The sequence below is a fragment of the Lepidochelys olivacea genome, assembly GCF_965140295.1.
Source record: "Lepidochelys olivacea isolate rLepOli2 genome assembly, chromosome: 1".
Classification (NCBI taxonomy): domain Eukaryota; kingdom Metazoa; phylum Chordata; order Testudines; family Cheloniidae; genus Lepidochelys; species Lepidochelys olivacea.
The window spans coordinates 125,645,463-125,661,889 of NC_140411.1; the positions used below are offsets into that span (position 1 = coordinate 125,645,463).

Genomic DNA, 16,427 nt, shown 5'->3' on the forward strand with positions numbered 1-16,427 from the left:
TGCCTTCCTCAAGTAGTGGAAAACTCTTATGGATTTTTTCAGATTTTAGTTCTGAATAAGTATGCCAAACTGATTCAAGCTTTAAAGAAGCGTGTACACACATGGATAACCTGTAATATTTTTTATAAGGCATCTTGAAATTAAAATACTAAGACATTTGCTGTCTGTAATAAGTGAGTACAAGTAGATTACATGTATGAAAATCTTTATTTCAAAATACAAACATGATCCTTTAAACAGATTTACACCGCAAACAAAAATAACTTACATCTTTTTGTACATTTTACATGAAAATCTGTTTAGCAGTAAAGTATTGCTGAAAACGTTCCATACCTAAATTCTCACTTACATTTCAAGGCACTACAACCTTCTGATTTAATTGAGTAACAAACGTCAACTTGTCTAGTAAGCAATCTCTTGCCATAGGTAGGCAGGTGAGAAGACAATTTCAAGCTGCTGTGACACTATTTGTTTGAATATTTATGGAATGTGTCAATAGCTAACCACTGAAAAGGAGGAACAAACACACACTGAATGCCCACAAATTAGTGCACATCACAGATCAAGTAACATTTATACAAGGTTTAAAAAAATTGGTTCCTTCTACATGGAGTAAAATACCCATTTTGGCATCAAGTATGAACACTAAAACAGACTTCGGTATTCGAGAATGGACATCAATGAAAGGACTTGAAGTTTAAAAGGGCAAAGTTAAAGTTGGGGCAAATAAAATGAGGGGGTGGAAAGGAAAGAGGAGAAGCTACGTTGTGCACTAATGTATTCGGCTTGTCCAATGAAACTACTCAAAAATACTGAGCCAAATCAGTCACTCACAGCTACTCTCGTTCTTTTTACCAATGATATGTTACTAGATTTTTGCCATGAGAGCACAAGCACTGCACAAGCAGTCTCTTTATTTCCCATCCTAGCACAGGGACTTCGGTTCACAGGTACAGAATGAAGGTGGTCAGTGCACTATGTATCAACTCTAGAGAGAATTATATAGTCATTTCTTAAAACCAATAGAGTACTTTACAGAAGAACTCAAATATGGTTACTCTTCCATTACGGAATTATGCAACATCTATAAATAAATATTTTAATCTATTTTACAAGCTATAAACTACTGAATAAATACAAAAAAGTTTTGTCATTCCATACAAATGCACTTAATTTTTCTTTAAATGATAACCTAATTAATTTTGTAGCACAAAGAACTAAGTTTACTTTCTGTCAAGACAAATCCACTGAATTTTTATACATGTGTAGCAGACCTGCTGCAGACTGTCCTTTTCCTTCTGCAAGTGTTATCAGAATCACTCAAAGTCCTCTTCATAATCATAGTCATCCAAGTCTACATCAGCCAGATGGGATGGCATTTCAAAGAAAGGTCTTTTCTCCATCTGAAATTTTAGGACATTGGCCTTCTGATGGTCTACAGGATTCAGCTCTGCCTCATAACTAGGAAAGAGACAAGGAATAAAAAGAAGAATTAATGAAAGGTCCTGAATCACAAGGAAGTGGGCAGGCATTAGTGTACTAGTGATGAACCTTCTTTAAGAGATTTACTTCCCACAAAAGTTAAGTAGCACATAAGTGTAGGTAAACTTAGGTTTGAATATAGCAACGCTCAAGGAAGTTACCATGGCTGTTGTATTGGCTAATTTACTCTCTAGGTCAAATGTTATGAGATTTCGTACCCCTTTTCATAAAATTTACACCAGACATACTAGGAATTGAATCAATTAAAAGGACTCAAGCTCATAAGACAGGTCAGAGCTAGAGACTGCCAAATGCACCACATACATGTACTTGACAAGAAACAAATTCCCTTCTTTAGAAGGGTAGAAATTAGATTCGGAAACATATCAAAATGTGAAGGATAGTGAAGCTACAATGTTATTAAAAGTGCGCCTAATGAGGAAGAAGCCACAGCAACCCAGTGGTAGAAAGCAGGTGGTAAGTCAAACTAAGCAGATGCGAGAAAACAAAAGCAACTTTTTTTCATTAATGACAAATAGCTACTTGATAAATGCTAAATGTATCCAGATCAAGAGAATGATTTCCACTGATTTTGGCAGTATCCAGAAAGATCAGTTTCAGCACCGTTGCTTTAACTGGGCATCCCACTCCAAAACTGAGAGAATTCTAAGTAGTTTTCTGAATGACCCCCAGTTTCTAGCACCCAGGAAGCAGTGCATCTCATGACCAGTTTAAAAATACCTCATTTATCATGCCTCAGTCATTTTCTGAGCCAGGGGTATCTTAGGTTCACATTTGTCATCCAAACTACCACTGAATGCCATCATTCTGCACAGATGCTGTCTTCCTACAGAAAGGAGCACTTTGAGTACTTACTGAGAACAGTTGCTCTGTCTGTTGCCTTCCCAACAAGGAACAGCAAGGACAAGCTGGTATACAGAGACACTAAAGAGATTCAATCCCCACTGAAGTTAGTGGGAATCTTTCCATTGCCTTCAATGGGCTTTGAATCACACCCTAAAGTGGCATTACATGGCAAATCACAAGATCATTCTTCCAGCAACTGACAGATCAAAGATTACCCCTCAGCCTATACGGTTTTTATACCAGGAATCCACTTGACAACCCTAAAATAGAATGACATTAATATTACAGCTGGTCAGAAAAAGTTAGGTGTAATCATTTTCCCTCAGAGAATTCATCATCTCAAATGAAATACTGTGAAATTGTATCGATTTCATCAAAATTTCATATAGAAGAGAAAATGAAAAAAGTTTCACACTGCCAGAACATCCCATTTTGACATTTTTTGGGACAAAACATTTCAATTTTTCCTTTCAATAACTACTTTCAATTTTAAATTTTGTATCACATTATAATGTCAAAATTGAAATGAAACATTTCAATCAATCCCAAATTAATTTTTATTTCAGAATTTTATTTATTTATAATAGAATTTATTCCAGAATTTTCTTTCACAAAGAGTTTAGAAATTCTAGGTTTCTACACTGGAATGAAAGAAAATTTCAAAATCTTCCATGAAACAAAATTTCTGTTCTCCACGCAACTCTAATCATTATAAATGTTAGCAGAGATATTTCAAGGGCTAGATGGGATTTAGCCACACAGCTGTGTAAATGTGCCTGTGCTGGAGTGGGAGAGGGTAAAGCTTCTACTTTAAACAAATTAAAAATAGAACACATGAGTCAATTTTCCCTGACAAGTATGTAAAAGCCTTAAAAACTTAAGTGTAATGTCTCAGATCCACTGCTTCTCACTTATATTAATTGGCTCACAGCAAATGGTGCCGAGAAGACAGAATTCCCTGATTAACACCCTTTCACATTATGTCCATCTGGTTACAGAACAGAGACTAGATCTGTGTGTAAAAATACTCATTTTAAATTGTTGCACAACTTTAGTTGGGCATCTGTGAAGGACTGTGCAATTACACAGTCCAGTAAGAAAGCTTTAATAGTACTGTTGCTATTAATTTCTTTGCAGCCTATTCCAGGCTGGGGCTGAAATCCACACTTGCTATTGGACTTACTACTGAACAGTACCTGTCACACAGACACTCTGAATAGGAGTACTGACCCAGATTTTCACAAGTTTTACAGGCACAACTTGGTGGACTGTCTGGTCAGCAGAGCTCAGTCCCTCCAAAGAAGCATCCCTTCTGTAAGTTTTTGCTCACAATGTATTTGTCTGCTAGCCAGCGTTCGGGAATGCCAATGTGAAAAAGAAGAGCTGAAAAAAAGATAGATGCCCCCCACCCCCACATTCCTTCCAACCATATACTTTGTTGATCAGATAAAGTACAGAGAGCTCAGTTACCCTTCTCCTTCCCTTTGAATACCAGGTCAGTCAGAATCAGCCATGTGGGAGATACAACTTTCTAAGTGGGATAAGACACAAAACACCTCTGTTTTCAGTGGAACAAGAAGTGGGATCTAGAGAAAGATCAAAATCTGCCATTTTGATTCTAAAATACAAGGTAGAACTCCACTGGCAGAGCCCACAGCATAAAGGTAATTAAAGATGCCCTCCCCTGTTGGATAGGCCATGGCTCCACCTGTCCTCCCTGGAGTGAATTTCCAGTAGGCCAGGTTGTCACAGTACGGTATACCAACCAGAGAATCTGCTCACAGAAAAATCCCAACTTTAATGCTGTTACCATTGTTTGTACTAGCATCGTGTTTCTTCAGTAGACCAGCAGCCGGGGCACACAAGTAGGTGACAGCATGGAAGCTGGCTAGGGAAGACAGAAGCAGAAGTCTCACAGCAAGTGAATTGCGCTACAGGTCAGAAATGGACTTGTGAGAAAGTCTTAAAAGCTGGAAAATTGATTATTACAGCAGCCATTTATATAGAGTGAGCTAAGCAGAGGTGAGATCCCTACTTCAGAATTTTCTCTTGAATTTCTAGAAGAGAATAGAGTTTTGTATATTTATAGGCTTTTCTATGGCTCTCATCACTCTAGTACATGTGCACCTGTCTCAGTGACAATCACTGCCCACACACTCACACTGTAAAGGATCAGTGCAATATGCTGGTGGCAGTGCTTTAAGTGTGGCCCCTTCAGCATTTTGTTTTGAGAGGCAGAACAGCTGGGTGACAGCAGTGCTGAAAGCCAGCAATATAGAAATGCTGATTCTAGTCACTGCCACTATAAAAAAGTAAGAGATGGCACAATTAAGCAACACAACTGCATTAGTTTTTCAATATGTTTCCAAAAACGCATATACATGATCACAAGATCTCACATCCAAGTTGCTTTGTGCATCCCAGATATTAGAAATTTTAGAATGGGGGCAGCTAGATGCCACCATGGTTACTGGGTCCCAGCTATGTCAATTTAAGGTAGAGGTGAGAGAATTAGAGACTGAATTTACTGCTAACATAACATCTGAATGGGTCCACCATGTCTGTCAGGCTCTATCATGAGTCCCTGGCTGTAAAGTTTCAGGTGCCTTCGAAGAGAAGGTAAACAGTGACTGTGAATTCAGAAATAAGGATACCTAGTTAAGGTATATAAAGGCTCAGTCTTAACCTTGATCACTAAAATCAATGTGGCAAAGTCCTGGATATTTATAAACATGTAAGTGGAACTCCACAGCTTGGTGTGTTAAATCAATGGAATGTCCACACTGTGTATGCACAGAATTCAAATATTTAGTACTTTGTTTCATTCTTTGTAATCAGAATAAATTTTCATACATCAGAATATATTCGTCCCCATTTAAGATTCAGTTGATGGATATTGTAAATTAAGAAGCTGTTTGAGTTCTGGGGCACAAAATAATGCATCGGAAAACGTCTTCAGTACGAGACATCTTTTCATATTCAGATAATCCTAAAAAGCAGCCAAACAATCTCAAAATTTTCCCAAAATATTCATTACATGGCTGAGAACAAGCATGAGAAACTTCATCCTAAAGGTTAAATTTTTCACTTATGTGCGCTTGAAAACAAGGGTTTACAATGAAAGTGACTCTTCAGCCATGATTATGGGGTTCCTAACAGACACTATAATTTACAGTCTTCTACACCATTAATTCCTTCTTTTGGAGACTGAAATAGATTCTTCGAAAAAAGTAAACACCCAGAATGTACTCTTTGCATTTATGCCACTGTGCACACATGGCACAGTAAGGAAAGAGGTGGCAAAAACTTTTTTCAGTCATAAGGGGTGGCAGCCCATAGACACTGTCCTATACTGCAAAGTTAACCAATTTCTATTCCATGCTAGAAGATATCTGCACTTTGGACGAGAGTAAATAAGATGTTCATCCTGCAGTACCATTCTATTATTCCTGGTTTAAGACCCCCATATACTCAAAAGGGTATTTAAACAAACACTCCTCAAGTTGCCCATATGCCAGCATTTATGCAGTACTTTGGTTATTTCTTAATTACTAAGGAGCCCAGCCCACACACCCACCATATCAGAAGCTTCAGACAGATTTATTTAAAGTTTTATAGGTAAAATATTTTTGTCTAGGTCCTTTATTTTTTCCTCTCACTTTCCAAACACCATTCAAATTAATAGGAATTCTCAATCTAAAAAAGAAAGGTTAAAATCTGTACTGGAATGCCCTGTTTCTAGATAGGACTGTACTGAATCCTCTGATATCACCACTGATATTCCCAAAGGATTAATTGGAACAAACTTTATGCTGAATTTAAAAACAAATTTGGATTTTCAGAGAGTTGCATACATGAAGAAAGGCCAACATTACCACTTACAAAAGTAAACGAGAGATCAGGAGGCTAATCAGTTCCTTTATATACTGCAGTAACTTAAAGCCATATGCCAATTTCGTCATCTATTGTAAGAAAAGCTCTATTTTAAAATCAGTTTACTCATCACTATTTATAATCTTGCATTTCTCTTGGCCTCAACAAAGTCAAATGAAGTCTGCTTCATTTTCAGGTTCTTACACTACAGAGAAAAGGTTTATTTAACTGTTTCTTTGGAATATTAAAATTGTAAAAACATTTTTACTGGTCTTTGGTTTTATAAAACCTTGTTTTAACAGCATTTAAACTGTGAGCCAACTCTAAATTGACTACAAAACAACTTGTCTTGTCCTACTCCTTAAACACTAATATTTGTTTGCTTTGAGTCTTCTAGTAACTCACTTGCCAACTTCAACCTATTACTGTACACATGGATTTTAGTAGCTGTCCTAGTTTGGCTGCATTAGAGATATATTCATTTGGCACTTCCAAGCCAATGGTCTCTAAATTGATAATGTAGGATCTAGGCAGAAAAGCCCAATAAAAGAAGATCAGTAAGTTATAAATATTGGTAGTTTCAATCGGGGGACCTGTTTAAATCAACATAAGAATGGCCATACCAGCTCAGACCAATGGTCCACCTACCCCAGTATCCTATCTTCCAACAGTGGCCAAGGGCAGATGCTTCACAGGGAATGAACAGAACAGGGCAATTATCAAGTGATCCCCTATCGTCCAGTCCCAGCATCTGGCATTCAGAGGCTCAGGGAAGTCCAGACCATGTGCTTTAAATCATGACTTAAATCTAGGTTTCCTGCTTTCTGATTTAAGTCATCAATTTTAATTGTATTTTGCATTTATATATTAGTTATTTTCTTAAGGAAAGACATTCTCTTTGGTTGGTAACCATTAAAATACACTGATTTGCAACTAAATATAGCCTTTGCATTAAATTTGGTGCTTCTTTTTGCTAACCAGGAGGATACACTATAGTTAAACACATTTAATTAAGAAATTATAGAGGTTACTTTTTTTTACTAGATTAAAAAACTTGTGAATTTTGTCAAGCTCTATTTGGATGGAAATTCAAATTCAATTAAAAATGCATAAAACAGCATTTTAAAAAACTAGAACTACCTTAAATGTGCTGGACACAAGGAAAAAGGTATATGAAAACATTTTGCATTTAAAATGGAGTTATTAGACAAAGGAAGCATTATCTGTAGTTACTGAACTGATTTGTTTCTGGTCACCCTGTCCCTCAAGATTTTACAACTAGAAGATCTCATATTTTCATACCAAATTTGTATTTATAGATTGGAAGAGAAAAAAAACTTTTTTGTTTTTACAACTCCCAACTGGCTTCTTAACTTTGAATATGCTAGTCACTGACTTGAACTAGTTGAATAAATTGAAAAAAAAAAATTCTCTGCACACTTGCTGGATTAGCACTTCAACAAACTCTGGTTCCAGCGGCTCCGCTAGTGATTTCAACTAGTTCAGTGGTTTGACTTTCTTTGAAGCTTGGCGGCAAATGCGTACTGCTTAATACTACTTTTTGTATTTAATGTAAATGATTTTAATAGTTATTTGTAACACGTTTAGGCCTTAACATATTATCAATTTCAAAAAATTTTAAACAGGTTTATTTAAAAAAAATAAACTTGTATTACATTTAAATAAAGAAATCCAGTATCTATTTTTTCTAAAAGGTTGTATAAAAGGAAGAGTATTTTATCCATGCTGGCTCCGATCAGGTAACAAAAATGCACTGCCTCACTTGAAAGATTAAAGTAAATTAGGAAGCCAGTACAGTAGATTCTGCTTAATAGCAACCTGAATATTAATAACTTCCAGTTAATAGCAACGTCCTAGTGATTTCAGTGTTAATGGGATTCAGGTATTGGCAATGCATGCTGCTTGTTCTTTGGAAGAAAGGCCCCAACTGCAGGCAGTTTTGCAAGGCTGCAGCCAGGGAAGAAGTTTTGGGCTATGCCTTCCCTAGATGCAGTCTTGCAGTTCTGCCTGCGGCTGGTGCCCACAAACTTGGGGCCATACGCAGGAGGTATGGGCTACAGGCTGGGAAGGGAGGCTGTGGGCATGGTACCTCTCCCTGCACCTTCCCTAGTGGGGCTGCACACGGAATACAGTGCTGGGACATGCTGAGCCCTAACCCCCAGAAAGCAAATGGAGAGGTACTGTGCATCTCTGTGGGCCCCTACCACCTCTGCTACCTATAGAAAGCCCCTGCATCCAGGAAGCAGCCCCCTTCCCCATAGGCAGGTTTGCAGTCAGGAAAGGCACATCCTAGTGCTTCCTTCCCTGGCTGTAGTCTCAAAAACTTGCCTTTCACTTATTGGCAACTGCCCGATAATGACAATTTTTTGCTGGCACCTGAGGCCGGTTGCTAATCAGACGAATCTACTGTAACTTTAAAAACACCCACCTCAATGATTAAAGGGTCAGAAAATTAAATCTTAAGGCAATGAGTGGTGCAAGTTATATAGCAAGAAAACACTGAGAAGCAAGACTGTGTAGAAACATGGTAAATTATGCCTACAGAAATATTTAGCAAACTTCGTAGGGAAACATCAGTTAAACCATACTCTAATACCCTCTCAACTGGGGATGTTGATGCTTAGGAGGAGAGAAGTTAGAAATTAAGAACATTAATTAAACTCAACTCTGGATCTTATGCAAGGATGTGATATTTAGAAACATGCAGCCCTGCACCAGTGGGAACCTCTGGGCCTTCTCAAAACAAGCATCCTTACCTTAACATTTCCTTACCCTAGCGTGGGGCAAGGCTAGTAGTCAGAGAAATCAGAATCCCTAAAATTGTTACAGAAGGAATGTCAGTGTTCTGCTGATGCAGGGTTTTTTTTCTGGTAAAAACAGAAGAACATAAAACCACTAATAGCTGAATCTGAAGGAACATCTGATTACTTTACTGTGGCGGCATGTTATAGATGCTAGATTTACAAGTATGAAACTAAGAAATATAACCAGTTTCGGTTTATCTCCATGGTGTTGGGATTTATTTTTCCTTCCATTTTCCAATAGGTATTTACACATACAGTGTTTGCACTGACTCCTAAAAGCACACATTCAGGATACCAGTAACATTTAAGCAATAGTGCTCTTTCAGCCTGGGAATTTGCAAAAGGCTCATTACTTAGGCCTGGACACATCTTTTTAAGAGGCCTCTTGGACTCAAGCTACTAGACCCTCTTGCGCAAACAAGCTCTAGAACAGAGGCTTGCAGTCTTTCTGGTCCTTTTTAGAGAAGATTTTGCAGGTGCCATAGCATTTAACTGAATGAGGCATAAAGGCACTTTTCATGCCCATCTGATGTGGGAAACCCAGGAACATCAACATCCTTTATTTTTCCAGACAGATCTTACATCTTGTTGAGGCCGACGGCAACTTTAAAAAAGGCAAAAATTTAAGTAGTGGTCTAAAGCTACAACAGCAAACACAGAACCTTAGTCCTAAATACTTACTATATAAAAGTATTTAGACTATTAAAAACTACATTTGAAAGACTAGCATGGAGTAAGGTAGATGTTGGATTTTGTGATTGCTCTAGCAGTTGGATAGCGAGTAGCTGAGGCATGATTAGATGGGTGGGGTATTTATTAGAGAAGGAAGAAAAATAGAGTTGTGTACTAGTTTAAAGTTGTTTCTATCTTACAGGGTTCAAAGTGGACCCTTTTTTGTTTTTTTGAAGTTTTTTATTTGCACATTTTGTTTATTGAAAACCAGATTTTTCTGTAAATGAAAAGTTTTGATGTTTAAATAAATTTTGTGAAACTGCTTTTTTAAAAGTTGATCTTGATTTGGAAAAAGGACCTTTTTTGACAAAATCTTTGTAAAACCAACTAGTTTTAGCACTTATACCTCTGTCATTGGAATGTACTGCTTTAGATGCATGAGGATGCCCTCCTGGGCCCCTCAATACCCTCTAATTTACTGCTCAAAAAGGGTTCCTTGGCCACATAGCTAGGTATGGAACTCCTACAGTGGGACTCTGTTGAAGCAAGGTCATGATGGACATCAAAGGTGTTTAATACGCAGTACTCTAATTAATTTAGCTAACTCGTACTATTAACATTCCCCACATCGTTCTTACCCATCATTCCACTGGTCAGTAGCTGCCTCTTCAGCTACCAGGATATCATACTCTTCAGCAGCATATTTCTCCCAGTCAGAAATCTCTTGGCTTTCATTTTCACCATCCTGAACAGAATCAGTTTTAACATTTTATTTATGCATTAAATTTATGCATAATGCATGGTATTACATTTTGTATGTTTGTGTTTAACCAGACAAAGTTTACTTACCCTCAACATAGAAAATTGATCCTTCTGCTCATGGTCAAGGTATTTTTCAATGTTGAAAAAGGTATCAAAGAACACATTTGCTAACTTACACTTCTTTAAGTCATGGAGAGTAATTTTCTCTGGAAAAAGATTAAGAGATAAGTAGTAAAATATTAAAAATAAAAACTGATTGAGCTGTGATTCAGCCCTTCGTTGAAAGTGCAAATGTGTTGAAAATTTAAAAGGAAAAAGTCACCATTTTGCTCAAGAACTAAAAATCTGTAAGATTAAACTGAAACAGTGCTGATAAAGTTACAACTTTCAGTAGCTATTTTGATGGAGACTGATTGATATGCTGTGGGTGCCTTATATAAAGAAATTATAACAGGTCCCAATCTGCCTTAATACTAGTTTAATGATAAACTTGAATATTTAAAGCTTCAAGTCAACATTTGATCACTGAAGCACAGGTGTCTGCTTGTGTGGGGTCACGTGCAGGATTGAAGCCTATGTTTAGGGTGGTTAACTCCTTAGTTAAGGTGACATTCTCTAAACCCTTATGGGTTTGAAGGGCTCCTGCTATTTCAGAACCAGCTGGAAGCAACTTCTCAGCTGGTTTTGTGCTCTCGCTGCTGTCTTATTTATTTTCCCCACATGTACGAAAGCACAGTTCCTTTCCGGAGGCAAGTCTTCCTGGATGTGAGCGTAGCTTCTTCTGGGATCCATCTGCCCCCAGGATTTTCCCCTGGTCCCTCACCTATTTCTCCACAACAGCCTCTCCTACTATTCTCCTGCTACAATCCCACCACCTGCCTCTTCCTCCTCCAGTCCAGTGAACAGCCTGTTCAGCTGCAGTGCAGCTCTCCTTTCTCACTACCCCTTCCTCAGCCCTCCAGCTTCACCATACACTAGCAAAGTGCAAGTGAGTCATTGAATTGCAACTCCCTTGCTGGACAATGGCTGTTGATGGTTGTTCAACACCTGACAGGGTGCTGGTTAGTCCCTTGTCCTTGGGGATCTAATATTTGGGCAGTTCCCCAACTCTCAGCATATTTTAGTGCTTTAGTCAGTTTCTTTTCAACCTCCTTAGAGAAGTTTTGTAACCTTTAAATAGCCCTTAATTTGAGCAGGGAAGGTGGGTGGTGAGTGTGAGACTTCAAAATAATTACTATGTTCAGTGAACAAAAATTATAGGCAAGTACAACAGATTCACACTCCTGGAGACTATTAAAATCCAAGCATGTCTAAGAACTGAGTGCATGAAATCTAGCAAGATCACTTTAAATGTCTTAGAAAAAAAATATGACTATGTATAGATAATACCATAAAAAGTGTCAATAAGGAAGCGTTACTGAAATTTAGTTCCACAAGAAAAATTAATAGCTGTCTGAAAGATGAGAGAACTGAGCTATGCATCCTGTGCCTTAAAAATACAAACACAAGAGAGGGAGACCAGCCCGAAATTTATGCTTCAATACTGAGTCCACACAATGATATTTTGTGAATACATTATATGTTTGGAACTTCATGCGTCTACTCTGCAAATCTGTTGGATGGAAACTAATACAAGGCTGGTTGTTACTGAAATAGGTTACAGGAAGCCTAAAAGTTCAGCCCAAATAAGGATTATTATTTGATAAACATTTACACATTTAGACATTACACGAGTCAAGCTGTCTAAAAGTAGTGTCAAACAGATTGATGGACTCCAAAGCCTTATCCTGAGCTAGAAGCCAAAGCTTCCAACATGCAACATGTGGAGCAGATGAAAGTGGCTTGAAAACGTGGTAATAAACAGAATAAGGGATATAGATTACTGTTGCACACTTCAGTACCTTAAGGAGTTTAGAAAAAGCAAACAAAATTACTTGGATTATGGAAAACTGTGGAATAGATCAGTTGCTACAGCCTGATGCTCACTTAATATTTAAGAGTTTTTGTCATCAGGAATAACATTTTCTATATTAAACTTGAGTTCTCTAGGTTTCATCAGCTAAGGGTCAAATTTAGGAAGATTAAAATGCAGTAAACCCCTACTGAATTTTAATTGAATGTCAGCTGCTCAACTCTTTTGAAGATCAGGCCACTTTTTAGGTGCCTAAACATGGATTTAGGATACTAGCATTAGGCACCCACGTTTGAAAAGTATTGTCCTTGTCTAGGACAAGTCATTCCACAGCTAATTGACAGACGTTAAAGATAAACGAACTATTAAATATTATATTTCATCGCAGGAGCACAAGTGAAATGAGAATACTATAGCTGCAGTATGGAGCCTGTCAGTTAAAGTGAGACAGACAGCCCTGGGTCGCAGTCAGTGATGCAGGATTTCAGTTTTTGAGCACACTAAACCTAGCTATGAGAAGGAACATATGGATTCATATAAATAAAAGACTAAAAAAATTTTAAAAAGGGAGGTCCTCTTGATTTTAATGTGCAAAGCAATTCACTCAGACATGTCATTTCAGAAGCACAAACATGTTCCAGTGGAAGGACCCCTCTTACAGAACTATTAACCCACATCAGTATTTTCTGGTCTAATTTTTTTTTGCTGAACTAGTAACTAAGATTAGGCCTAACAATCTGATTCTTACTATAAAAGCAGACTGATACTCTACGCTGATCAGTAAACAGCTACTTCTGCTTAACTAGGAATATTAAGCTTGATCAACTAGCAAAGGCAGATTCACAACACAGCCCAGTGATGACCCCATATGCAAAGACCAAATTAATCTGAGGCAGCAGAAAATAAATAAATAGTTATAGAATGGAAAGAAGCCCCTTACCATCACATTGTGGCTTTACAAGATCCAGCATCTGGCACAGACAGTCTTCAAAAGGTAGAGGTTCAATAGCCATGTTATCCAGTTTTTGACACTGTTCCTCATAAAAGTACTCCAGTTCATACATAGACAATGCACCATCCCCATCAAGATCCATACAGCGAAACCAGTATTCAATGCTGAAATAAGTGATAACACTAACTGTTTACTGCATGAATGACTCTTTGCAAACATTTAATTTTAAAAAAACGAAACAAAAAAACTTTTACAGACATTGGACAGCTCACAGATCCCATTGCATAGCTTTAAGCATACCTAGTAGGGATTTGCATTAAGTCAAGAATGGACTATCATGATACAGCAGACTTCTGCATAAACACTTCTCTCACCAGGTGCTGACTCAGGTACAATACAGGGTAAGCTATATTGTGCATTTTAAAAATACCTGTAAATTAAGTAGGTAGGAGGACCTAATTCCACCGCTGATATTTGGCCACAATTCCCAGTGAAGTCAATGGAAAGTGAAGTCAAATTCTGGCTTCCTACAAGAGTTCACATTGAAGAACTACCTTATATTTCATCAACACCTCATAGTTCTGCTCTGTCAAAATGCAGCTCTTACTAAAGTCTTTCACAGCATATAGCAATGCAGAATTTGTTTCATTATTTGCGAGCCTATCCCTACACAGTATTAGGGTGCAATAAAATATAACCCCGTAAAATAGCAGCACTACTTAGGGCAGGTCTACACTATGGCAGGGATCAACGCTCTGAGATCGATCCACTGGCAGTAAAGACCCACTAAATCTAGTAAAGACCCACTAAATCGACTGCAGATAGCTCTCTAGTCAATCCCTGTACTCTACCCCCGACGAGAAGTCTTTTCAGATAATTATTATCCCTTGCAGTGTAGACCCTGGGGTAACTCCACCTAAGGTACGTCAACTCCAGCCACATTATTCACATAGCTGGAGTTGCGTTGCGTAGCGTAGGTAGACTTATTGTGGTAATGTAAACATAGCCTCAGTTAACCATATTCACAGGCATTAAAAGAGTGCTTTGGGGAGGCATTAATGAAGAACCAATACTGAAGAGAGAAAACTCTGACGTAAAGAAATTTCCTTAGCCAGCTTCCTTTTACAAACCTACTTTTTCTATAGATTGGTATTAGGTTAATAACTTCCTCCTTGCCAGTTTAGATTCACTTTGCTTGTGCAGTGACATCTGTCTCACACATTTGGCATTATAACCTCACTATAATGTCAGAAGGGAATGAACATGTTTAGGGGGAGGTTTAGGTTGGATATTAGGAAAAACTTTTTCACTAGGAGGGTGGTGAAGCACTGGAATGTGTTACCAAGGGAGGTGGTGGAATCTCCTTCCTTAGAAGTTTTCAAGGTCAGGCTTGACAAAGCCCTGGCTGGAATGATTTAGTTGGGGATTGGTCCTGCTTTGAGCAGGGAGTTGGACTAGACGACCTCCTGAGGTCCCTTCCAACCCTGATATTCTATGTTCAAGGAAGGCCTTGTTTAAAAGTAAGAGCTTTGAAAATTACCAAGTCTAGTTAGAAAGAACAACTTTATATAAAGGATAGGTGGATTGTTTAAGCCTGAAATTTCTGAAAATGTTCCTCTAACACAAAACGCCTCTTTAAATGAATCAGACTCAACAGCTGAAATGAGGCCAAAGAAAATCAAATGAAACATACGGATTAAAAAACACTAATTAGGAGCCTTCTATTAAATTTCAAAGTGATTTACATTTGGTCAGGTAGGTATGTTCTGCCAGTTTATAGCTAGTGGCAGTGCCAATAAAGCCAGTTTCTAGTTATGCTCAAGTGTCAGTTAACTCTTACCTAGTTGGAGTCTTTTTGTCCTCTTCAGATATCAAAAACCAGACAAAATCAGCATAGCTAAGTTTTCCTTCTTTCTGTGCTTTTTTGCCCCTTAAAGGCCAATGCAGGTATTGACATAAATGGAAAACAAGAATGCGTAAGTATTTTAAGACATTGAAATACTGCAACAAAACTGGGACTAGACTTCACCACTGGAAAAGGGTCATTTTCATTTTGTTCATGTTAATTTTAAAATTTACTCAAAAGCTTACATCATAGTTGAAGTTAGGGAATGCAGCTCTGGCTCAGGATCAGCAACACTCAGTGTGCTGCCCCAGCCTTAACACATCCTGTATGAAAGAACAGGGGAAGTGGATGGCACAGAGTACGGTGAGGAGGAATCCTCAGCTGGCTCTTTAGATAAGCTGATTAGGCCTCAATAGGAGTATTGTGTCCAGTTCTGGGTACCACATTTCAGGAAAGATCTGGACTTTCAGTCCAGAGAAGAGCAACAAAAATGATTAAAGGTCTAGAAAACATGACCTGTGAGGGAAGACTGAAAAAAGTGGGTTTGTTTAGTCGAGAGAAGAGAAGAGGGGGAAGACGACAGGATAACAGTTTTCAAGTACATAAAGTTACAAGGAGAAGGGAGAAAAAAAATTTCTTGTTAACCTCTGAGGATAGGACAAGCAGCAATGGGCTTAAATTGCAGCAAGGGCAGTTTAGGTTGGACATCAGAAAAAACTTCCTAACTGTCAGGGTAGGTAAGCACTGGAATAAATTGCTAGGGAAGGAGGTTTTGGAATAACCATCATTGGAGATTTTTAAGAGCAGGTTAGACAAACACCTGTCAGGGATGGTCTACACCAGTGGTTCCCAAACTTGTTCTGCCGCTGGTGCAGGGAAAGCCCCTGGCAGGCTGGGCCGGTTTGTTTACCTGCTGCATCTGCAGGTTCAGCTGATCGCGGCTCCCACTGGCTGCGGTTTGCTACTTCAGGCCAATGGGGGCTGCGGGAAGCGGCGCAGGCCGAGGGACGTACTGGCCGCCACTTCCCACAGCCCCCATTGGCCTGGAGCAGCGAACCGCAGCCAATGGGAGCCGCGATCGGTTGAACCTTCGGACACGGCAGGTAAACAAACCAGCCCGGCCTGGCAGGGGCTTTCCCTGCACAAGTGGCGGAACATGTTTGGGAACCACTGGTCTAGACAATACTTAGCCCTGTCATGAGTGCAGGTGACTGGATTAGAAGATCTCTTCAGGTC

The 16,427-nt window shown here is 38.6% G+C and overlaps 1 protein-coding gene across 4 annotated transcripts in view; it reads right to left on the minus strand.

The window, feature by feature from the left end:
- Positions 1–236: 236 nt before the first annotated feature.
- The window catches only part of PPP2R3B (protein phosphatase 2 regulatory subunit B''beta), a 106,656-nt gene continuing 90,465 nt past the window's right edge, over positions 237–16,427 (minus strand). For all 4 annotated transcript variants that reach the window (XM_084650055.1, XM_084650054.1, XM_084650053.1 and 1 more), the window contains 5 exons: positions 15,186–15,275; positions 13,334–13,509; positions 10,569–10,687; positions 10,358–10,464; positions 237–1,461 (listed from right to left, as the gene is read on the minus strand). In XM_084650055.1, coding sequence (XP_084506181.1) covers positions 1,317–1,461; positions 10,358–10,464; positions 10,569–10,687; positions 13,334–13,509; positions 15,186–15,275 — 637 coding nt within the window. In that variant the 3' untranslated portion in view covers positions 237–1,316. The remainder of the gene's footprint in view (positions 1,462–10,357; positions 10,465–10,568; positions 10,688–13,333; positions 13,510–15,185; positions 15,276–16,427) is intronic.